At 43.0% G+C, this 25,611-nt stretch overlaps 1 protein-coding gene and 1 long non-coding RNA gene across 10 annotated transcripts in view; one reads left to right on the top strand and one right to left on the bottom strand.

The window, feature by feature from the left end:
• Positions 1–18,484, bottom strand: part of LOC105463827 (zinc finger protein 284) — a 71,429-nt gene extending 52,945 nt beyond the window's left edge. For 2 of the 8 annotated variants that reach the window (XM_071087065.1, XM_011711176.3), the window contains exons 1-3: positions 18,341–18,479; positions 8,791–8,917; positions 8,451–8,543 (exon numbers count right to left, since the gene is read on the bottom strand). In XM_071087065.1, the coding sequence (XP_070943166.1) occupies positions 8,451–8,543; positions 8,791–8,917; positions 18,341–18,382 (262 nt within the window). In that variant the 5' untranslated portion in view covers positions 18,383–18,479. The other 6 variants (XM_071087061.1, XM_071087062.1, XM_011711179.3 and 3 more) reach the window with 6 other exon arrangements.
• Positions 18,485–18,527: 43 nt separating this feature from the next.
• Positions 18,528–25,312, top strand: LOC105463826 (uncharacterized). 2 transcript variants are annotated; one of them, XR_011617617.1, is made up of 4 exons: positions 18,528–18,704; positions 18,800–18,921; positions 20,235–20,322; positions 23,544–25,312. It is a non-coding gene; the product is annotated as an uncharacterized lncRNA (long non-coding RNA). The 2 variants fall into 2 exon arrangements; XR_976555.2 differs by lacking the exon at positions 20,235–20,322 and having other exon boundaries at positions 18,536–18,704; positions 23,544–25,311.
• Positions 25,313–25,611: the final 299 nt, after the last annotated feature.

Here is a 25,611-nt window from a genome sequence, read left to right as displayed (position 1 = left end):
GTCAATCTAACTATAGGTTTCTCAAGTTTCTTAATCTTCTGGAATAACCAACTCTCAGTTTGGTTAATTTTCTGTTTTTCTATTCTCCATTTGTCATTGCATTAATCAGCATTATTTCTTTCCTTCTACTAGCTTTCCGGTTCAAATTCTTTGCCCTTTTGTAGTTCATGAATATAAAATTAGGTCGTGAATTTAAGATATTTCTGTCTTTAATATAAGCATTTACAGGTACAAATTTCCCACCTACTACTGCTTTTATCTCATCTGATAAATTTTGGCACATTGTTTTTATTTTCAATGGTCTCCATATATTTTCTAATTTCCCTTCTAATTTACTCTGACATATAGGTTATTTAAGAATGTGTTTAGTCTCCACATACTTGTGAATTTTCACTTTTCTTGCTGCTATCATTTCTAGTTTTTGTGATCTAGATTGTAATTTAAAAAAGTATTTTATTGTATTAAAATTTATTAACACTTGATTCATGGCTCAATATATAGCTATCCTGGAGAATATTCCATGTGCAAATGAGAAAATGTATATTCTGTTCTGTTGTGTGGGTTATTCCATATATGTGTTTTAGGTCAATTTTGTGTATAATGTTCTTCAAATCCTCTATTTCCTTACTTGTTTGTTTGTTTGTTTTTTCTTACTTATCTTTGGTCTGGTTATTTGAAAGTGAGGTATGAAGTGTCCTAGTACAGTTGACCCTTAGTATATGTGGGGGATTGGTTCCAAGAACCCTGGTATATCACAAAGTTGTAGAGTGTCTCACTTTGGGATGAAATGCTAAACAATTGATTTACAGCCTTGTTGCCACCACCCAGACCACTAGGTGGCCCATTACACAAGATAACCATTGCAACCAGGTAATACTGACCTGCATGCCCTACCAGTCATGTGCTTTGCCCAGCCCAGCCTTCAAACCCTATTCCTGATGTTAATTCCCACACTTTGCCAAATAAACAATCCTATGAGCTCTTTGAAAGGAGTCAGGGGATTCTCTCTTGTGCTGCCTCCCTTATGTCCTGGCATAAGCTCCAACGAAAGCTTGTCTGGGAAAACCCTTTCAGCCTCATTTCAATTTCTGTTGCAGAGAGCCCAGGAACCTGTGGTTGGTGGCATATTCTTTGTGGGTTTGTCTAGGATCATGGGACATAGGGGAGGGCCTTTCTCTCCCTGAGGGGGAGACATGTGAGCTGACAGGACTGCTGGACAAGATTTCTTCACAATTGAAAATCACCTGACTGAACTTTTGATTCGGTGTTACCACAACAGGTGGCTTTCTCCAGCCTCATGGACCTCCTTGCCTCTGCCTCTGCTGTAGAGAGCCGAAAGCCAGAGGATCATGACCAACTCAGCACTCCAGTAAGGCTATATGATCAAACAGCACACTGTTTATCATGAATGCAGGATGTGAGCAAACTCACATCTGCGCCTGCCGCCAGAAGGTTTGTTGGGTTCAAACACTCCCTGGTGCTGTGCTCCTTGAGGTTATCTACTGGAACATCTGGAGACTACTGTTCAGAGAATGCAGTCGTACAGGCCTGCACCAAGTCAAGCAGCTGACTGACAACCACCTCCTTCTCCCTATCTCCTTTGCTAAATAAATACAAAGGGATCTAGAAGCTCATGGCCCTGGTTCACTAGAAGCAAGGAGCCTCCTGACCCCTTCTTCCAAATATACTCTTTTGTCTTTATCTTTATTCCCGTGTTTGTCCTCCTTTGTTCAGTCCAAGAGGGATTGGGACCGCCTCACCCTACCAGCCAATGATTTTCTTTCTTTTTGAGACAGGGTCTCACTCTGTCACCCAGGCTAGAGTGCAGTGATGTGATCTTAGCTCACTGCAACCTCTGCCTCCCAGGCTCAAATGATCCTCCCTCCTCAGCCTCCTAAGTAGCTGATACTACAGGCATGTGCCATCATGCCCGGCTAATTTTTGTATTTTTTAGAGACAGGGTTTCCTCATGTTGCCCAGACTGGTCTTAAACTCGTACACTCAAGCAATCTGCCCACCTGGGCCTCTCATGCTGGGATTGCAGGCATGAGCCACAATGCCCAGTCAATCCCTTCCCTTTTTTCTTTCTCTCTTTTCCTCTTCCTATCTTTTTTCTCACTCAGGGTGCTTTGCCTCTCCTTTCCTAATCCTTACTGGCTTGTGTTGCCTGAATAGACATCCATGAGGAATGGGTGGAAAGTTTCCCTGTCTTACTGATCCAAGTCACCTGAATAGATATCCATGCAGGATGAATTGAAACGGTTGACTTTGCAGGCCTGATCAACCTGGCAAGCAGTGGGAGGGACTGCACCCCTCCCCTGGACTAAGTTCATTCGGGTTCCAGTCCCAAGAAAAATCTCTCTCCCTCTCTTTTCCTCTCTCTAGAACCCTGGCCCTTGATCCTGTAACTTTATTCAAAACTCTGCACTACTCAGCACTTTGGGAGGCTGAGGCGGGCAGATCACGAGGTCAGGAGATTGAGACCATCCTGGCTAACATAGTGAAACCCCATCTCTACTAAAAAATACAAAAAATTAGCTGGGCTTGGTGGTGGGCACCTGTAGTCCCTACTACTCGGGTGGCTGATGCAGGAGAATGGCCTGAACCCGGAAGGCAGAGCTTGCAGTGAGCCAAGATTGCACCACTGTGCTCCAGCCTGGGCGTAGAGTGAGACTCCATCTCAAACAAAACAAAACAAAACAAAAACAAAAACAAAAAAACTCCTCACTACTTCACTTCTAATGTTCTACAGCCCTATAGGTGACTATAATCAACAGTAACTTGTTTCAAATCCAAAAAACAGATGTTCAATTTTTCCAACACAAATCATAAATGTTTCAGGTGATACACAAATTAAACTGATTTAATCAGCATACATTTATATACATTATATACATGTATCAAATTTCATACTCCACAAACATGTATAACTTATATGTCATTTAAAAATAATGATAAAATTATATCCAAATTCAAGCGCCTCTTGTAGCGCTTCCCACAGTCCTCACATTTGGATGGATTTTCTCCACTGTAGTCTCTTTGTTGATCTTTACAGTATGACCGGTGTACAAGCCTCTTTCCACAGTCTTCACATTTCGATGGTTTTCTTCGGCAGTGGAGTTTCTTATGATTCAAAATACTAGAAGAATGTCTAAAGCTCTTCCCACAGTTATCACAGTTATAAGATCTCTCTCCCATGTGGGTTCTATGGTGGAAGTCAAGACCTGATTTACTAATGTAGCCCTTCCCACACTCCTCACATTTGTATGGCTTTTCTCCACTGTGGACTCGCTGATGGACCAAAAGATATGAGGACCATTTGAAGCTCTTCCCACATTCTTTACAATTATATGGTTTCTGTCCTATATGAATCATCTGATGCTTATGCAAATCCAGCCTATCAATGAAACCTCTTCCATACTTTTCAGATTTGTACAGTTTCTCTGCTGTGTGGACCATGCAATGCCTATTAAGACTTGACCTAAGACAGAAGCTCTTACCACATATTTCACATTTGAATGGCTTCTCCCCAGTATGAATTCTCTGATGTTTCTGAAGCTGGAAATTGTGCATGAAGGCCTTCCCACATTTCTCACAATTATAAGGTTTCTCTCTCGTGTGTAATTTGCAATGAACTTTAAGTGCTGATCTACATCTGAAGCCTTTCCCACACTGCTCACATTTGAATGGTTTCTCTCCAGTGTGGACTCTCTGATGAGTTTGCAGACGTGAGCTCTGACTAAATTCCTTGCCACACATATCACACTTATAGCATTTCACTCCCATGTGGACTCTCTGATGAATATGAAGGGCTGAGATGTAACAGAAGCTTTTTCCACACTCATCACAGGTATGAGACTTCTCTCCTGAACATAACTGCCGAGGAAGATTAAAGATGGAAACATCATTGAAGGACTGTTTACACTTTCCACCCTGGGAAGGTTTTTCTCTTGTGTGAACTGTAGATAGTCTTTCCTCAATCTGGGAGGAGCCGTCATCTTGTTCAAATAACTGAGAGTTATTTATGGTGGAATCTTGAGACCTGGTTAAGTCACTTGCAATTTGTTCCCTAATTTGCTTGCAGGAAAATTCTTCATGTGTTCCTGCTTCTGGAACAGTCTCCATTTCAGTTTGGATCTTGCCTATAAGGACACAGAATTAAGACATGTGGACAAGTAGGCCGGGCACGGTGGCTCACACCTGTAATTCCAGCACTTTGGGAGGCCGAGGCAGGTGGATCATGAGGTCAGGAGTTCGAGACCATCCTGGCCAACATGTTGAAGCCCCATCTCTACTAAAAATACAAAAATTAGCCAGGCATGGTGGCATGCACCTGTAATCCCAGCTACTCAGGAGGCTGAGGCAGGAGAATTGCTTAAACCTGGGAGGCAGAGGTTGCAGTGAGCCAAGATCAGGCCATTGCACTCCAGCCTGGGCAACAGAGTGAGACTCTGCCTCAAAAAAAACAACCAAAAAACAAAAACAAAAAACAGAAACAAACAAACAAAAAACACCAAACGAGACATGTGGACAAGTAAAGTCTTTGTTCAGTGTTTTCAAGACTTTACACTTAGGATGTGGGATTTAACTTTAATGAACATTCATTTTCTGTTTTCCAAACACACCCTGGTTTCTGGTTTGCATTAGACCAATTTAGAACCACACCATGTCTCATATGTAAAATTCTGGATAGAAATAAAATACTTGTTTAAAAAAATTAATATATACACTTCACTTATTGCTATTTCTAGTGAATTTTTTAGTGAGTCTAAAATGTTGTGTGGTAAATCATAAAGCTAAAATATTACATACGTAGTGAAATATGAATCCAAAGGAACTTCAAGGAGAAGCAGTAACAGAATACATAGTTTATATATTTGTCTGTCATACATCCTTACAAAGAAGTTAACCTAACTTGAAAGAGGTCAGGATGTTGTCAGCATCTGAGAGGTAATCTCTAGGATCTTGCAGTGTCATGCCTGAGGAGAGTCTCTTTGCTTGAAGGTAAAACCTGGGTAACTCTGGATAGTGAAACAATATTATTTAGGGTTGTGACTGGCCACTCCTTTGGCGCATGGCGGGTGGTCCTCCTCACATCAGAAAGAACATCAGTGTGATTCATGGAGGGGCTTTACCTCACAGGGAATCAGTGAACCAGGAGACTAAATAACCACATGGGAATCAACCAACCAATTATGGCTATGTAATGGAGCCCCAATAATTACTCTGGATCCCAGCACTCAGGTAAGTTTCCCTGATTGGGAGTTATCTGTGTCTAAGTCACATGCTAATCCTGGCAATGTAACATACTCCACTCTACTGGGAGAATACAATAGAAAATAAGGATTTGGTACTTCCCTGGACTCTGTCTTATTTGGTTTCTCATCTTGGTTAACTATAATATGCATGTTTTCCCTGTAAGAATCAGTGACTGTGAGGATAAAAGCATTCAGTGAATTCTAAGAGTCTTTCTAGCAAATTACTAAACATGAAGATAGTTTTGAAAAGCTGCCGAATGTTCACTTGATGTGAAGTGAGAGCAGTCCTCTGTAAAATGTCCCACTAAACTTCATAGTTGGTTGAACTGTTCACAATGCTAAACACCAAACACCTCAGAGTGTTTAATATCTATACATTCAAAGTATTCCCCCACAATAATTTTACACATGTATAAAAACACTTAATCTTATTTTTCTGTTTTGATATGGACAGTAACTTGGTTATATGAAAGAGTACAGGGACAGACAACTGTAGTTCTGAGGGGAATCTGAAAGGCTGTCCTTCCAGAGGTTCACAAAGGGGGATGCTCCTGAGCAGACAACCAAAGTTGTTAAGAATCACGTGGAATGAAAAGAAAGCCTATGATGTAAACAGGTTTTATAACTTTTTATACTCAAGACTATGCCTCAATGAGCTGAAATAAAGTTAAAACCCACAATAAACATTTACAAAAAAAGAACTAGAATGAAAATTATTGCAGCATTATGACAAGCAGGAAAAATGTCATTACATGAATTGCTTACTAAAGCCACTCACACACATCTACACACATGAAAAATGTTTGTCTCGGTTACATTGAAAGGTGTGTTTCTTACTATGGCTCATGCTCACAAAATGTTTAGAACTTTGTCAGGATACTACCAAGTCCTGAATTAGGTAAATTTTTCCAACGGAAAGATAACTTCCAAATTTTTCCAATGGAAAGAATCTTGGAAAATATTAATTGGTAAGTATGTACCTGTCAGCACACAGTAGTACATGGATATATTTAATATGCTGTCACTTATAAATAAGCAGTCTCTAAAGAGAAGGGAGAGTATCCTTTGGGAAGTTTCTATTTTGAGAGCAGTTTCCCAATTCCTTTCAGGTCATAAAGTTCACCAGATGAAAATACAACACTCTATCTCTGTAAATATAAATAAAAATTTCTGTAAAATTTATATTCCTTCACATTTTGACAATTAAATTTGTATAAAGATACAGAAATAGACACCACATTTTTTGAAGAAAAACATACAGAAATATAAGCAACATTCAGCTCACAGATATAAAGGATTTCTCACAGACATAAACATGGTCCTTAAGGAAAGTTCCAGGGTAAGCCCCATGGAAGGCATGTTTCTCAGCGTGGTCATGAAAACAATGCTTGAAAGTTTCCACGGGATGTGGGTCAACAGAACACACAGAAAACCAACCATGTCAAGAGAATCTAAGAAAGTCAAAATTGAACAAGCAGCCATACACAGACAAAAAAAAAAAAAAAACAAAAACTGTCCTGCAACATACAGTCAGCCTCCATATCTGCTGGTTCAGCATACATGGATTCAACCAGCAGTGCATCAGAAGTATTTGGAAAAAAAAAAATTCCACAGAGTTCCACACAGCAAAACGTGAATTTCTCACATTGAGTCCTATACATTGAATCCATGTGAATAAAGCAATGGGTAGGCGTTGCATTTGGTGTTATACCTAATCTAGACATGACTTAAAGTATATGAGAGGATGTACGTAGGGTACACACAAATACTTTACATGTAGAAGGGACTTGAGCATCCTTGGCTTTTGGTATCCACAAGGGGGCCCTGGAATAAAACCCCATGGTTACCAAGGCATGACTATATAACATTCACTCTGGTATATCTGTCACTTATTAGCTATCTCCATGATTCTTACAGACAGTCAAGGCCTCTCATCCATTAATTCATTCACAAGAATACCAAATATTTACAGATACCTGCCATGTACCAGGAGTATTCTAGGTGCTGAAGACACAGTCATAAAGAAACAGATAAATACCTTCAGGAGACTACATTGTAAAGGGGAGAGGTGATCTATCTGTAGACAAAAATACATGAGACGCAACACATGCAGGCCAAGAAGAGTAAAGATAGGATAGTATTTTCAATAAGGTGCTTGGAGACGACCTCTCCTATGATATTAAAACTGAGCAGAGAGCTGCATAAACTAAAAGAGGGATCAGTAAGTTTTGTGGGGACAGTGTATTCCAATCAGAGAGAAGAGCAAGTGAGGGTTCGGAGGCAGAATATTTTGTGGTAGAGAAAATAATCATTCCTGAAAGATGTCTACATCCAGTCCTCAGAACCTATGAACATGTTATGTTCCACAGCAAGGGAGATTAAGATGTCATTGAGGTCACTAGCCAGCTAAGCAGAAAGTGGAAGGGTCATCCTGAATCATGCAGGATTGATGAATACTATCACAAGGGGCCTGAAAGGTGAAAGAGGAAGGCATAAGAAGAGTGGCAGAGGGACCGTGACTATAGTAGAATGGTCAGGGATGCAATGTAGTTGCCTTTGAAGATGGAGGAAAGGAAATAAGAGTCAAGGAGTGTAGACAGTGCCTAGAGACTGGTAAACCAAAATGAAGTCTTCTCCCCATGAACATCCAGAAAGGAACAAAGCCCTAAGACAGCTTGATTTTTGCCCAGTGAGATGTGTCAGACTTCAGGCCTACAGAAGAGAAAGATAAGTGTTTCTTGTTCAATCTGCTGAGTTTTACGTCACGGGCCACAACAGGCAATACGACGTCCTTGGCAGGATAGAGAAACAGCAGGGAGGACAATGTGCCTGGAAAAGATGGAGCAAGTGGGAGAGGACAGGAGATGCAGTCACGCAGTGTGGGATGAAGAGCAGATCACAGGGTCTACAAAAGCCACTTAAAGAGGCTGTAACACTAATAAAAACAAGAAGCCAGAAAGGCTTTTGAGCTGAGTAATGGCAATGTGACTTTCATTTCCTAAGGATCACTTTCGCTACCATGAGAACAGATGGCACGGTGGGAAGGGTTGGAGCAGGGGCATCAGCAGGAGGAGGTTGTAATAATCCAGGAAACAGGTTCGGCCATTTACCCCAAAATGCTGGAAATGGGCACGGACAGAACTAAAACAGACAGGAATAACATGCAGGGACACACAACTGCTTGGTTCTTACCAGAAGTCCCTTCTCTTTGGCTTGTTGTCTCCATCACCCAAAACTTTTCTTCCCTTAGGAAGTGGAAAGTATCTCCATGGAATGGTTGATGCCCTGTGAACAGGCAAAGTCACATGCTTAATCCCAACACGTTCAAGGTAATATCATGTTGGTGCAAACGTAATTGCGGTGTACCATTACTTCCAATGACAAAAACCACAATTACTTTTGCACCAACCTAATAGCTAGGCAAAATTTACTGGAAATGTAGGTTCTCACTGCACACTCAAACTTGAAAACCCTAGGATACAAAACCATTCCTGGGGTCTGACATTCCATTACAGAGGGCGCCTGTCCTCACCCACTGAGAGCAGGTTCCTGAAGTTCTCCAGCATCACATCTCGGTACAGCTTCCTCTGGGCAGGGTCCAGCAGCTCCAGCTCCTCCTCAGTGAAGACCACAGCCACGTCCTTGAAGGTCACTGCCTCCTACAACATCAAGCAGATGTCACCTCGATCTTATAGCCAAGGACTATTGGTAGACAGCAGCATTGCACTGGCACAAGGGACAAGTGTAAAGTTGTTTTGGATCTTGAGACACAGGTCAGCTTACAGATTTACAACTTATTCTGTTTGTGTCCTGACAATGACTGATTTTCCTGAGCTCCACCAGAAATACAATGATGAAAATGAGGCTGAGGCAGGAGAATCACTTGAAACTGGGAGGCAGAGGGTGCAGTGAGCCAAGATTGTACCACTACACTCCAGCCTGGGCAACAAGAGCGAAACTCTGTCTCAAAAACAAACAGACAAAAAAGAATAGAAAGAAAATGAGGTCCTATATTTTTACTTTGTGCGCTCATTGAGTCTACTTATAAGTAACCCTCTAAAACTCTAAATGCTGCATCCTGGGCTTCATATATATATATATATATATATATATAAGTTTCAATGAATCTTGCCTATTGCTCCAGCAACATTTAGTAATTCAGTCCCAACCTGGTTTGATAACACTCATTGTTCTCTCTCATATTTTAACCCCGGATGCGATCACATTTCTTTACTATTTGCCCAACAAACAAGTTTTAGGTAACTGGGCAATTTTCAGTATTACCTTAGATTGTCTCTGCCCACCTTCTTGCTCATAGCTCTCAATAATAACCATAGAATGTGCTACAAATGCAATGTATGTGTCCTTCCTAGGGAAGATAACATCTCAAGTGAGGGAGGAACTTCCCAGTAAGCTATATTGCCCCTGAGGCACATAATCCAGGACACGTTGCCTCTTGGGGTGCCTTGGCTGAGCTGCAAATGGGGCGCTTGCAATTCAGACTCTACCCACTCCAGGCAGCTTTCTTGAGCCTTGGGGGACTGGCTCACAGGGAACTGCAGGCTTTTGTTCTCCCTTGCTGCCTACCTGTAAGCAATAAATCTGCTTTATGTAATTAGTCATGTATTGAGTGTACTCTTCTACTGAACTCATGTACATTGGTAACCCGTGAACCTGCTCCACAGAACTGGCACAGCAGGGTCTGGTCCAACAGAACCATGCATTAGCAAAGGGGGAGCATAATGCCCCCCAGCTTGTGGTCCAGGGCAGTAATGGCAGCTTGGGGGCACGGGAGCTGGAAAGAAGCTGCATGATTTATGGGAAAAAACAGAGTGATAAGTGGGACACAGGTCACCCCTCTATAGATGTGAGCTGGCTGCATGGATTCAGAAAGAGAGGATGGCAAATGAAAACAGGGGAGCATGGCGTGTAATATACTGACTGTGGGGCTTTTAAGTAATCGCATATTCCTGGGGCCAGAGGGCTCTGGAAGTGGGTGAAGTGGGTTATCAGAAAGTCTCTGAGGCAGCTAAGAAGAAGGGAGCCAGTAAGCATGATGTGGACCTTCGAGAAAGAGAGACTCATGATCTGCAGGACAGGTATAGGCAATATCATAAGGACATGCTATTTTGGCTATCCCGGATTGTTGGTGAGGGACGACAGATTTTTCTATCCCAAAAAGAACAGCACAATTAGGGATGGAGCCTGGTCTCTGGGTCTTCACCATTCCTATCAAGGTAAGAGGGAAGGCCGGGTGCGGTGGCTCATGCCTGTAATCCTGGCACTTTGGGAGGCTGAGGCAGGCGGATCACCTGAGGTTGGGAGTTTGAGACTAGCCTGACCAACATGGAGAAACCCCATCTCTACTAAAAATACAAAATTAACCTGGCATGGTCGCACATGCCTGTAATCCCAGCTACTCGGGAAGCTGAGGCAGCAGAATCGCTTGAACTCAGGAGGCGGAGGTTGCAGTGAGCTGAGATCGCGCCACTGCACTCCAGCCTGGGTAACAAGAGTGAAACTCTGCCTCAAAAAAAAAAAAAAAAAAAAGAGGGAAAAAGAGAGGGAGGAATTCAAATATTAATATTTCTTAGGGGAAAAATGAAACTAATGACATCAAAGCTTTTAGGAAGAACTCAGTGACTCATGACGCCTGTCTGCTTGTGGTGCTTATGTTTGGGGGTGAATCCTTTGGGCTACTTCAGGTGTCAGTGATTGTGGTTCCCACTGCTGAGTGTATTAGAAGCGGTGGCATTTGGGCTGTTCAGACACAGAACATCACCGCTGCCTCAGGGGATATGTGTCCTTGCATGTAATTTTTGAATCATAACAGTGGGGCATATCCACTCCTGCCTACCACCTAAGCCACCCAAGCCCCGGTGGGTTCAGCAAAAGCACTGCTGCATGCTTAGTGGAGAACAACACATTACTTCATTAGTTCAGGAATTACTTGCCACAGAGAAAAATGTTACACCAACCAGGTCAAAATGTAATTAACAGCCTACTTTTTTAGCTGGTCAGACAGACCTCCAGGGCATGGAGAGGAACAGCCGACTATGGAAGGCTGAATGCCAGTGTCACATGGATGGGAAGCCAAACAAATATCCCAGATACAGGCAAGCAAAAAGTCTTAACCGTGTCAGCACCCACTAATGGAATGGAGACTCATCAGCTGATAGGCCTTTGGGTACTGCAGAAAGCACATAGCTCACTTGGTGTTCATTTAGCCCCATAGACACTGAGTGGCAAAGCCATCAACTTTGAATGGGACCCTTTGTAGTAGCAGGCCTTGGAAGCCATTCAACTAGCCAAGGCCCAGACATGCCTTTACACCTTCAGAACATGCTAGTCCAATGAAGGTACAAGGTCCATAATCTGCATGTGTACTGACTAGAGTCTGTGAAAACAAAACGTTGACACTGAGGTGCACCAGTCTCTGAAATTTTGGATATGTTGCCTAAGGCAGCCACAAGGGATGCTTGTATAAATGGCAATTCTTTGCTTGCTATTGGGCACTGATGGGGACAGTGCATTTTACCGCTGGAGTACACATGTGACATAAACTGCCCATTCTCACCTGGGCCCTTATTCACCCTACACATAAAGTTGGACAGGCTCCATTTGATAAGTGGTAAAGCTCTACTATCATAGGCAAATGGTACATTCGGCTGGGTGCGGTGGCTCACTCCTGTAATTCCAGCACTTTGGGAGGCCAAGGCAGACAATCACCTCAGGTCAGGAGTTCAAGACCAGCCTGGCCAACATGGTGAAACCCCATCTCTAGTGAAAATACAAAAATCAGCCAGGTGTGGTGATGGGCGCCTGTAATCCCAGCTACTGGGGAGGCTGAGGCAGGAGAATCGCTTGAACCCAAGAGGCGGAGGTTGCAGTGAGCCAAGATCACACCACTGCACTCCAGCCTGGGCAACAGAACGAGACTCCTTCTCAGAAAAAAAAAAAAAAAAAAAAAAAGGGAAATGGTACATTTAAGATCAGACCCAGGAGGCTGTATGAACAAATGGCTACCTTAACAGCAGAGACCAAATGACCCATAAGGGGGGTTCTGGCACCTCCTGGGGCTACCTGGGGCCCCAGATTCAGATGTGCCTACTGATGGTTCAGTATGGTTTACAGACAGCTCTGAGAAACAACAAGGAGACAGGCTCCACTGGGCTGTGACCAGCATCTGGCCGGTGAATGGCTATCTTAAGGCTGAGACTGAACATGGCCCTTTTGCCTGATGGACCAAACTACATGCAGTGGTGACTGCAATGCAGGCAACTGCTACTACCATATCTTGCTACATTTTCATGAACTCTGGGCTGTTGTCAGCAGTCCAGCCATCTGGTCGGGAGTATGGCTACTGACTGGGTACACTGTGTGTGGACAAAAAGCATGGCAATAGCTTGCTGCCTACGAGGGATAAATATATGTCACTCATGAACACTGGGACTACCACAGCTGTCCTTGAGAAGAACTGATATTGTGTTTTTGAACACCTCATGGAATTTCACTCTGACCAAGGAATATCCTTCATTGACGATGCAAAACAATGGGCGCTCTCTCATGAAATATGATGAACTTGGCATGCACCCTGTCACCTGCAGGCCAATGGAGCTACTGAACCATAGAACAGGTGGCTCATAAAATCACTGAAAGGCCGGGCATGGTTAGCTCACGCCTGTAATCCCAGCACTTTGGGAGGCCGAGACGGGCGGATCACGAGGTCAGGAGATCGAGACCATCCTGGCTAACACGGTGAAACTCCATCTCCACTAAAAATACAAAAAATTAGCCGGGCGTAGTGGCGGGCACCTGTAGTCCAGCTACTTGGGAGGCTGAGGCAGGAGAATGGCGTGAACCCAGGAGGCGGAGCTTGCAGTGAGCTGAGATCATGCCACTGCGCTCCAGCCTGGGCGACAGAGCGAGACTCCATCTCGAAAAAATAAATACAAATAAAATAAAATAAAATCACTGAAGGGACAGACATTCCCATGGCCTGCTAGTAGGACAGTACTCGGGTAACATGGACACTACACTCTGCACACCAGTCCCAAGGAAACAACTCACTGCCACGTGTGCTTAGAAATACTGAGCTTGGTGGAAGCGGAGGTGGAGGCAGATATGGCAGTAGCCTGATTAGGCTGTGCCTCTGAGACCCCAATCTCAGTGTTCTCATCCATTCTTTTTCCTTTTAGAGTACACATTCTGGTATGGTTTACGATTCATGTCACCACACTACCAGACAAAGCTCTCCCTGACTCTCACCTGGAGGCAATGTTTCCCTGGAAATCCCAGACTTCTGTGGGATCTCAGAGGGTTGAAGGATGAGACCATGGAACACCAGGGTGTTAGGGTCCCTCTAATGGTGCTGAAGATTACTGAGCTTTCCATTTGGGTGGGTGTCACTAGCAGGCATGTCTTTTTGTACAGGACATGGGCTCCCTTCCTGACTGAACAACTGAGGCACGAAGGTCTGGGCCAAGCAACCAGGGGAATGGATGTCTGCAGTGGTAGTAGCCTCAGGGCAGGGACAGACAGACTGGGTCGCTGCACCACCTCAGCCCTCCGCCTATCCAACATCTGTCAATCTGTTGTTTCCACAAGGATGTGGTGGCAGAGCACAGCACACTCAGGTTCTCCCAAGCTGTGGCCACTTCAGGTCACCTGATCTGCTTTGGATTTGTTCTGTCACCAACCACAGTGACCCTCCGGTCTTGACTATGGTAAACCACACCAGCATTGGTCACATCACAGTGTCCACCAACAGAACCCAAGCCCTGGCTTACCAAGTGAGGACCTGGCACCTGCCACATGAGAGCAAGCTGGAGGTGCCCTATGGTAACTGGTACATGGCAGCACAATCACACAACCTAAACAAACAAAGCCATAGTGGGCTGGTGCTTTGCTGCACCACACTCATTTGACTACTTGGATGAGAGGTGTCCCACTGATGATAACGAAAGAGAAAAAGGAAGTGGCTGGGCTGGTGGCTCACACCTGTAATCCCAGCACTTTGGGAGGCCGAGGCGGGCAGATCACCTGAGGTCGGGAGTTTAGACCAGGCTGACCAACATGGAGAAACCCCGTCTCCACTAAAAATACAAAATTAGCCGGGCATGGTGGTGCATGCCTATAATCCCAGCTACTTGAGGCTTGAACCTGGGAGGCGGAGGTTGCGGTGAGCCGAGATCACGCCATTGCACTCCAGCCTGGGCCACAAGAGTGAAACTCCATCTAAAAAAAAAAAAAAAAAGAAAAGAAGGAAGCACCTGGCACAGAAGAGATCCTCAAATGCCTGTTGTTCTCCTTGAGTCTTTCCAAGACTGAGAAAAACACATGACAGTATGAGTAGTGAGATGAAATTTGAACAGCAAGAGAGGCACGCCATACTCACGTTGCATGTGATCATTTTCCCGCCTACTTCAGGGAATTTGCAGAGTCCTCAGTTACGCAGTTCGAGCAGAAAGAATTGTGCCTGGAACGTGCCATGGAAGGCAGAGAGAGAGATATGAAAGGGTGGCCAGGGATGCTGCCCAACAATATGGATGTGAATTAGCACATGAATGCTTACAGCAGCATTATTCATACTAACCCAAAATTGCACACAACAAAGAGGCCCTTGTATGGGTAAATAGAGAAATCTTGGCATATCCATACAATGAAATCTTATTTAGAATGTAAAGGAATGAAATACTGACTCATGTTACAACATACATGAAACTTGGAAACATTATGTTAAGTGAAAGAAGTCAGTCATGGATTCTATGATTCCATTCAGATGAAATGTCCAGAATAGGCAAATGTATATATGGAGAAAGTAGATTAGTGGTTGAGGCAGATTTGAGGTGAGAATGAAGTTTAAATTAAATGAGCATGAAGAGTCCAACTGGGGGATGTAAAAGATCTAAACTGAACTACGATGATAGTTACTCCACAAAGTTCCTAAAGGTCACTGAATTGTACACCTGAAATGGGTGAATGCTATGATATGTAAAATACACTGGAGTTGGCCGGGCGCGGTGGCTCAAGCCTGTAATCCTAGCACTTTGGGAGGCCGAGACGGGCGGATCACGAGGTCAGGAGATCGAGACCATCCTGGCTAACACAATGAAACCCCGTCTCCACTAAAAATACAAAAAAATTAGCCGGGCGTGGTGGCGGCGCCTGTAGTCCCAGCTACTCGGGAGGCTGAGGCAGGAGAATGGCGGGAACCCGGGAGGCGGAGCTTGCAGTGAGCCGAGATCGCGCCACTGCACTCCAGCCTGGGCGACAGAGCGAGACTCCGCCTCAAAAAAAAAAAAAAAAAAAATACACTGGAGTTGGAAAAAATAATTGTAATCTATATATCATTAAAATAAATAAGGTTGGATTCTGAGTCCATATTGATAGAATATTTATAGTTCAACAAATGAATGAATCAATGAAGGAGAAATGGAAACTCCTATTTACAGCAGACTGTCCACTAATAATATATTTCCCTATGAGAAACTTTATAATAATTTTTTAAAAAGTAACGTTACAGTGGACAAATCTGAAAGACATGATCTTGTCTAAGCCAACACAGTTGAAAAGCCAAAGAAGGGACAAACGAATATCATTTGACCCTGTTATGTTCCATTGAAAAGGATACCTTAACACTTTTGTGGTATCTTCACCAATAATGGAGAATCTAAAGGTGAAATATATCAGACAAGCTAAAAATGAATGTCTTTCTCCCAAACAACTTGCCTATACTCTTCAAACAACAATGCACATAAAAGAAAGGATGTGGAATCCTTCCAGACTAAAGACAACTATGGAAATGTGACAGCTAAAGATGATACACAAAATTGAACTTTGGGGATAGAGATGGAGAGTGGGGAAGGGGGCAGTTATAAAAAGTTCAAATGAAAAACTGAACAAATTTAAATATGGAACTGCAGATTAGATTACATGGTGTTAGATAATATGCTATCCAATACTATGTAAAAAATAACGCTATAGTCTTAGTAGTCTTTTAACAGATCTGATAAATTACAGATAACAACATTATTTAATATAATATCTACTATCATCTAGCATGTTATATGAAATGCTACACCAGCCCTTCTTAAATGCCTCTTAACAAGACATCCCACGATTACCCAAGTATGTGGGCTTCCTTGCTGCAGAAAGTTACAATCAGCTGTCTCTAGTTGCAAGTATGTTCTTGGTGGTATTTGGCTGATGGACATGAACAAAGCAAACAAGAAAAATGTAAACACTTGGCAAATTTGGCTAAAGAGTACATGAGCAAAACTCCATCACACCCCCCCAAAAAGAAGAGTACATGAGAATTTCTTATACTGTTTCGCAACTTTTCTATAGCTCTAAAATAATATCAAATGTTTTGAAATATCAGGAAACAATCATAGGAATAATAACAATGAGATTAATAAGAATGACCATGACACAACTTGAAAGCTCACTAGTGAATTCTCTCTTGGTGGTGTCTGGAAGTTTCCATAGTTAAACAGATAAGGGGAACACATTTATAATATTAGAATTTTGTTAGAATGTTTACAAATAAAATATAAATAATAATTTTGATCAAAAAGAAAGGCTATAAAGAAATGCATTCAAAACATAACATTTACTGTCTTTATATCCTGGATTCAAGGGGACTTAAAAATTTTTTTCTATTCCAATTTCTGTAGTTTCTGAATGCTCCATAATAAAATGGCTCCACAACAATATGAAATATTAGTTAAAAAGTGAATGAAATTCTAGCACTTCGGGAGGCCAAGGCGGGTGGATCACCTGAGGTCAGGAGTTCGAGACCAGCCTGGCCAACATGGTAAAACTCCATCTCTACTAAAAATACAAAAAAAATTAGCTGGGCGTGGTGGCGGGCGCGTGTAATCCCAGCTACTTGGGAGGCTAAGGCAGGAGAATCGCTCAACCTGGGAGACGGAGGTTGCAATGAGCTAAGATCACGCCACTGCACTTCAGCCTGGGGGACAGCAAGATTCCCTCTCAAAAAAATAAAGAAAGAAAAAGAAAAAAGAAAATAGTAGATAAGACTAAAAAAAAAAAAGCCAAAAACAAACAAAAACTCCTACAGAAGTCCAAGCCCCTAAGCCTTGCCTCAAGGTGCCTTCAGTCAAGTCCTAACGTATGTTCTCCACCTGTCCCTAGCTAGTTTCTCTGCCTCAGTGAGAATGCATTCAAGAGATGATCAACTCAGGCTGACCTGGACTGCCTAGGTTTCAACCCCTGCTCCACCTGTGTCTCACGCCTATCTTTAAAATTAAAAAGGCTGTACCTCTCCACAGTGCCACTGTGGAGATCATGTATTTTGGGGTATAAAGTACTTGGAATAAAGTTACCAATTAAGGCTTAATTATTATCGACACCCATACCCGAGGGACAAATCCTACACCCTCTTGGTTGAGGTAAGCATCTCTGTCAAAGAAAAAAGCCAAAGATCACTCACGTAGAGGTTTGCCCTCAGTAGCCAAGAAGTCCCCTTCCTGCTGCTCTTTTAGAAAGGTCGGGCTCGGGGAAAACAAAGCTGTGAAACACCCTGACCGTTCTGCGGTCCCCCATAAAAGTTAAATGCTCCCCTTGCTTTCCTAAAAAGAAGTCAGAAGGCGTCAGGGATCGTCCAGCGTCCTGTAGGGATCAGGGAGAAGGGTCGGGGCCCCGGCAGCTGGAGCTCTGACCCCATCCGGGGACCTGACAGGCTTCGTGGGAAATTAACAATAGACCATCAGACAACGAGGGACAGGGACTGCTTTTAAGGCTCTCATTTGTGTTACCTCTTTCAGGTCCCAAGACGGTTCTACTAGGAGGGTCTGAAAAGTCGCGTTACAAAACAAACAAACAACAACAACAACAACAACAAAACCCAGCAATGGAAGATAAACGGACATTAAGTGACACTCCACCCCACACTGAAAGAGGCCGCAGATGTAGGAAGGAGGGAGGCGGACTGAGCGAGGTCAAAGCAGGGCACACAGGGTCGCGCCAATCCCACTCCCTGAGACGCTAGCACAGATCCCCGAGGCCATAAGGCTCAGCGGACCGGAGCGGCAATCCCCGCCCTCGCCCCTCCAAACCTCTGCTCTCCGCCCAGGCTTCTTTTCTCCTGAATCGATCATTGGGTGGTTGCGAGCCCCGAGCAAAGGAGACTCGTTCGGAAGGACTCGCAAGATATGGAAATAACTCAAACTACTATGGTAAGTGAAATAGCGACGTCACAGTTGGGGACCGGAAGTGCTCGAGCCTCCACAGAGCGTCTGGACTCCACTTCCCAGAATCCCCCGGACTCGCCCGTCTGAGACAAAGGGCCCGCGACTCAAACAGAGCATCTGGACTCTGTCACTCTAACTCTGCAGCAAGCTTTCCTGAAGTGGAGTTGGAGATAGCATCTCAGTAAATGTCCTGTACCCACTACTTATTGAGGACACACCCTGTTGACTGGTGCGTGCAGTCTCCATTCCAAACCCCTATTGCCATTCCTATCGCTTCCATAAAGCCTAAGAAATCAAATATTTTCTTTCTCTGCCTTCATCTAGCTAAAAATTTTCATGGGACACAATTCTGGGAAGTGAGACATTAGGAGAAGTGAGCTGTCCTCTCCTGACAAGAGATGTGCTTGGCAGGCTGTGAGGAGAGGAGGAGTTACAAGAGTAAAAAGGTAATCATCTCAGTGGACTGTAGGTATTGGCGAGGTTCTAATGTTACTGATGCTAGCATGCTGGTGGGACCGAGGTGGAAATACAAGTCAAAGTTGTTGGAAAGTAGTGCTGCAAATTATTATGGAGGAATATTTGCTAGAAGATGACAAGATCTAAGATATGACCATGGGAGAGGAGAGAGTATCCGTTGATATTTCACATGAATTTTAGGTGGATTTTTTAATTTCTGGGAAAAATGTTACTGTGATTAAGGATTGCATTGAATCTATAGATATAGATATTGACATCCTTGCAATATGAAGTCACCCAATCCATTAATAATGGATATATCTCCATTTATTTGTGCCTTCTTTAATTTTTTTTTTTGAGACAGTGTCTCACTCTGTCGCCCATGGATACCAGCTTAACTTCAATCACGTGCAAAATACTACTCATTCACAGCTTCTCCCTCTCCCCAGTTTGTACAACTGATGTCATATATTATGTCTATACGTATTGTCTACCCATTCACTAGATTTATCTCTCAAGTTTGAAGGACAGTTTGGGTGAATGTTGAATTCTCAATAGACGTGTGTGTGTGTATGTGTGTGTATGTGTTTTTAGCAAAGAATATATCATCTCGTCTCAGATGTTTGCTGAGAAACCTGCTGACATCTTCGTTAAGGACGTCTTTGTACATAACAAGTGACTTTGGACTTGCTGCTGTCAAATTTTTCATTTGTCTTTGGTTTCTAACGATTTTTTAATAATATGCCTCAGTTGGGTCTCTTTGTGTTTATCTTACTTGAAATGCATTGAACTTCTTGGATTTACAGAATAATGTGTTTTTCTTATTTGAGAAGTTTTCAACTTTTATTTCTGTAAATAAGCTCTCTTTCTTTCTCTCTATCCGGGACACCTATAATGCACATAAGGTCCTTTAGGCTTTGTTTACTTTTAATCACTTCATTTCTTTTTGCTGCTGTGACACAGTAATTCATAGGACTTGTCTTCATGTTCACTCACTCTGAAGGTAATGTAGTAGGAGTAGGGGTCATGATACACTTATCTGTGGCTTCAGAGCCTACTCAAACCCAATCATATATATGCCACTTACAAATGGGATACCAATGTGCACATAAAATTTAAAGACAAGGAATGACCAACTGCACCCAATTCATGATGGAAAGCTTGGCGCACATGCTAATTTGGTAGGTTATGGTTAAGTGCTCTGTCTCTTCTAAGACCACTAGCAAAATCATAAGCTGCTTTTCCAAAGAAGAGTAAGTAGGCTGGGGTTGGTGGCTCATACCTGTACTCATTGCTTTGTGAGGCTGAAGAACGAGGATCTCTTGATGCCAGGAGTTTGAGACCAGCCTGGGCAACAAAGCAAGGCCCTGTCTCTACCAAAAAGAAAAAGAGTAAGTATATGTAGAGGATGACTGGGCTTTGCTACAAAATCTCATCCATTTGTGGTTTGATTCATCAAATGTGACCAGTTGATGGCTCCAAACGTCATTCTGTATCACTGATATTTCAATTACTTTTGAAAATCCGGCCGGGCGCGGTGGCTCAAGCCTGTAATCCCAGCACTTTGGGAGGCCGAGACGGGCGGATCACGAGGTCAGGAGATCGAGACCATCCTGGCTAACATGGTGAAACCCCGTCTCTACTAAAAAATACAAAAAACTAGCCGGGCGAGGTGGCGGGCGCCTGTAGTCCCAGCTACTCGGGAGGCTGAGGCAGGAGAACAGGCGTGAACCCGGGAGGCGGAGCTTGCAGTGAGCTGAGATCTGGCCACTGCACTCCAGCCTGGGCGACAGAGCGGGACTCCGTCTCAAAAAAAAAAAAAAAAAAAAAAAAGAAAATCCTGGTCCATAGTGTCCTAGGGGTAGAGAAACTTACATGGCAGCTAGGACACATTACACAGTCTTATCGTATCTTAGTCGAGGCAAAATGTTTTGGGGTCAGACAAAAAAGGCAGAGTAGCATATCCCAATGAGGAATAAGTAGCATCCAGTAGCCAAGGAGGGCCCCTAGACATTGTGACACTTTGGTTGTAGGAATACCATATGCTTCTTGCCCTATACATTAGAAGGGGTATCTCAATAGTCCCACATCAATGAACCTATGGAAATTTTACCAAAATGGAAGGCCTATGAATATTTATAGGATTTATTCTTTCTTTCTGTCATGCATGTGTCTTACTAATATGCCTAGTAGTTCCTACTTTCTCCTCACCATGTCTGATCATCGTATCAATGTGCCATTTGACAATGAAGATTCAGTCATTGCCCAAAAGAGTGATTATTTCTCCTTTTATATACTCAGTCACAGGTTTATGGCCATGGTTTCCTGTGGAAAACTCTGAAATGTATCAGGGCCCATACTCATCTAACATTGGCCTCCCCTTTATATAAGTGAATGTGGATTTGTAAACTGGACATGTCTTGGAATTGATTTGAGAGCTGTGACAATGTTAGGTGGTTGCAGTTAGAGTTCTCTTCCCCTGCAATAGAACTCTTCTGCCAATACAAACCCAGTGACAGTATCATAGATTTCCCATCAATTTATTTACTATGAATACCAAGATCAACAAGGCGAAGTTAAGCCCTGCAAAGTGATTGACCTCATCTTCTTCTTTCCTTCTTCTTTTTTTTTTTTTTTTTTTTTTTCTGAGACGGAGTCTCGCTCTGTCACCTAGGCTGGAGTGCAGTGGCGTGATCTTGGCTCACTGCAAGCTCTGCCTTCCGGGTTCACACCATTCTCCTGCCTCAGCCACCCAAGTAGCTGGGACTACAGGCACATGCTACCACACCTGGCTAATTTTTTTGTATTTTTAGTAAAGACAGGGTTTCACCATGTTAGCCAGGATGGTCTCGATCTTGTGATACGCCCGTCTCGGCCTCCCAAAGTGCTGGGATTACAGGCGTGAGCCACGGTGCCTGGCCTTCTTTCCTAATTTCTGAAGCCCCAGTAGGAGCATCCAGGAAATATACTATACTGAAAAGTTTGTCTACTGTGTCCTAAACTAACAAATTCATGGTAACCAGAATCATTCCAATAGGCATTTTATTAGGATTATTAAATATGATATTTGGCATATTATCACACCGTGCCTTTGACAACCAGTTCCCTATGTTGCACTGGAAATAAAGTCAATTGTGCTCTTAAATTTAGTAAGAGTAGAAATCCAATTCTAGAAAACACAATCAATTCAGAAAACTCATCCTTAGGGTGCTCTTCCTCTGGAAGTTCTTGTGGGGCAAAATGTCTTTTGGTCAGCATTCAACCAGAGAAACAGAATCAGTATGACATATACAAGCAATTATTGCAAGGAACTCTCCTTTGGCACTGTGGATCTGGCTAAGTCTATTAGTCTGTTCTCACACTGCTATAAAGAACTACCTGGCCAGGTGCAGTGGCTCACACCTGTAATCCCAGCACTTTGGGAGGCCAAGGCAGGTGGATTACCTAAGGTCAGGAGTTTGAGACCAGCCTGGCCAACATAGTGAAATCTTGTCTCTACAAAGAATACAAAAATTAGCTGGGCATGGTGGCACACATGTGTAATCCCAGCTACTCGGGAGTCTGAGGCAGGAGAATTGCTTGAACCTGGGAGGTGGAAGTTGCAGTGCGCCGAGATCACACCACTGCACTCTAGCCTGGGTAACAGAGCAAGACTCCGTCTCAAAAAAAAAAAAAAAAAAAAAAAAGAACTACCTGAGACTGGGTAATTTATGAAAAAAAGAGGTTTAATTGACTCACAGTTCTGCAGGCTGTACAGGAAGCGTGGCTACGAGGCCTTAGGAAATTTACAATCATGATGGAAAGTGAAAGGGAAGCCAGCATATCTTACCATGGCAGAGCAGGAGAGATTGAGAGCAGGAGGAGGTGCTACACACTTTTAAAACAAGCAGATCTCATGAGAATTCCATCAAAAGACAGCACTAGGGGGATGATGCTAAATCATTAGAAACCACCCCCATGATCCAGTCACCTCCCACCAGGCCCCACCTCCAACACTCTGGATCACAATTCAACATGAGATTTGGGTAGAGACACAGAGTCAAACCACATCACTAAGCAATTCCAAAATGCATATGGCTGGCCACTAGAAAGGTGAAGATGGAACTCTAACCCATGAGAGGAAGATGCCACCAGCAGGTGTGGTATTTTTTCATTCAGAGAAGCTTCAGCTCTATTCTAAAGGATCTTCAAGTGATGGATCAGGCCTACCTGTATTTAGCATAATATCCCTACTCAAACCAACTGATTATGGGCTGAATATCTACAAAATACCATCACAATGTCTATATTAGTGCTTGATTCAATAACTAGGGACTACAGTCTATGCACTATAAATCCATTAAAATCAATTATCACACAGATCTTCATCAGCAGAAAACTGCCTTTTGAGTTTTTCAAAAATTTTTTGTATCTTTTCCTCAGAATCTACAGAAAACTGTTTAATGAAAAAAATAATATTCAGTACACAAGAGTACTACAGATATTAAAGATGAGATTGGAAGTCAATTTATTAAGAAAACCTTTAATATTGTCAAATCAGAACAATCTCGTTAGAATCTAGCATACTTAGTATATTCATTTTGTAAAATCTACATTCCTCTTCCTTTTCCAGGTCTCTCTCTAGACGAGAATTCACTAAAGAGTCTGGCACTGTTTTCCACCTGATAAGAGACACTTACCATCTATTCTCTGAAGCTTGCTACCTGGAGGCTTCATTTGTGTAATAAAAACCTTGGTCTCCAGAACCCCTTATCATAATCCAGACACTCTTTTCTATTGATTCCAGGACTTTAGATAACTCTTTCAACCAATTGCCAATGAGAAAATTTTTGAATCCACCTATGACCTGGAAGCACCTCCATGGCCAACTTCGAGTTGTCCCGCCTTTCCAGACCAAATCGATGTATACATGTATTGATTGATGTTTGCTTGTAACTTCTGTCCCCCTAAAATGTATAAAACCAAGCTATAACCCAACCACTTTGGGCACATGTTCTCAGGACCTTTTATGGCTATGTCATGGGCCTTGGTCACTCATATTTGGCTCAGAATAAATCTCTTTATATTTTGTAGAGTTTGACTCTTTTTGTCAACACCATGGTGTATAACTCTGAATTGGCATCCAAACCAGGTCTTTGTTCTAACTGGATCCATAGCAACAGAAGCTCTGCTGCTGTCATGCTATGTTTCCTGCCCATACACCTCTGGTTTTCAAAGGATCTGTTTTTTTTTGTTTGTTTGTTTTGTTTTTAATTTTTTGGGATGGAGTTTTTTTACCCAGGCTGGAGTACAATGGCATGATCTTGGCTCACTGCAACCTCTGCCTCCTGGTTTCAAGTGATCCTCCCACCTCAGTCTCCTGAGTAGCTGGGATTACAGGCATGTGCCACCACACTCAGTTAATTTTGTATTTTTAGTAGAGACAGGGTTTCACCATGTTGGCCAGGCTGGTTTCAAACTCCTGACCTCAGGTGAGGATCTGTTGCTTTAAAAGACAAAAAACAAACAACCTTCACAACATACGTATATCTATTTCAATCTCTGAAATCACCTTTTTAAAAATTTTAACAGTGAGAAAATTATGACAGTGCAAGAGATCTCATCTAACCAATTCCATCTTGCTTTTAACCACCAAACTGCCCTTGGTAATTCCTGGGCATGGGCCAAGCTAACTTTGGGAGGAATTTAGTTTATTGTTTAAATAATAGCCCTTTCCCCAAACTAAACTGCCTTTGTAATACGATTGAAAGGCCCCACTAGTTTAGGAGGATGAGAGGGGCCTGACTTCTAAGATAATATATGTAAACGATTACCAGCCATTATTCTGATTTCCAGCGTTATTCCAGAGGTCTCAAAATTTGCAACTTCCCCAGTTACTCCAGTAAATAACATCACTATTGTAGAACTAAGACCGGCCTTTTGAGATGTCTTTTCAGGCTTCTGCATTTCTGACAACTGGATGGCCCCACCTAAACCCATGACTCTTGACTCAACTGGTCCTGTGGCCCCCACCCAGAAGTGGACTTAGTGCCCAAGGACCATTTTTAACATCCCCAGCCAATCAGCAGCACCCATTCCGTAGCCCCCTGCCTGTCAAACTATCTTTAAAAAACCCTAGCCTCCAAATTTTCAAGGAGGCTGATTTGAGTAATAATAAAACCCCGTCTCCCATTTAGCCAGTTCTGTGTATTAAATTCTTTCTCTATTGTGAATTCTCTGTCTTGATAAATCAGCTGTGCCTGGGCACTGGGCAGGATCTCCAGTATTTGCACACTCCCTGACTTATCCCTAAAGAAGCATCACATGCTTTAATTACCAAGACAGTTAACCAGACTTCATCAATTTATCTGCATATTCGAAGAACCAGAGAATATTTCTTTTCTTTCCTTTTTTTTTTTTTTTTTTTTTTTGAGATGGAGTCTAGCTCTGTTGCCCAGGCTGGAGTGCAGTGGCATGATCTTAGCTCACTGCAAGCTCCACCTCCTGGGTTCATGCCATTCTTCTGCCTCAGCCTCCCGAGTAGCTGGGACTACAGGCTCCCACCACCGCACCTGGCTAATTTTTTGTATTTTTAGTAGAGATGGGGTTTCACTGTGTTAGCCAGGATGGTCTCGATCTCCTGACCTCATGATCCGCCAGCCTCAGCCTCTCAAAGTGCTGGGATTACAGGTGTGAGCCAC

This window comes from Macaca nemestrina, chromosome 20 (genome assembly GCF_043159975.1).
Source record: "Macaca nemestrina isolate mMacNem1 chromosome 20, mMacNem.hap1, whole genome shotgun sequence".
Lineage (NCBI taxonomy): Eukaryota > Metazoa > Chordata > Mammalia > Primates > Cercopithecidae > Macaca > Macaca nemestrina.
This window is presented reverse-complemented; position numbering and strand designations above follow the sequence as displayed.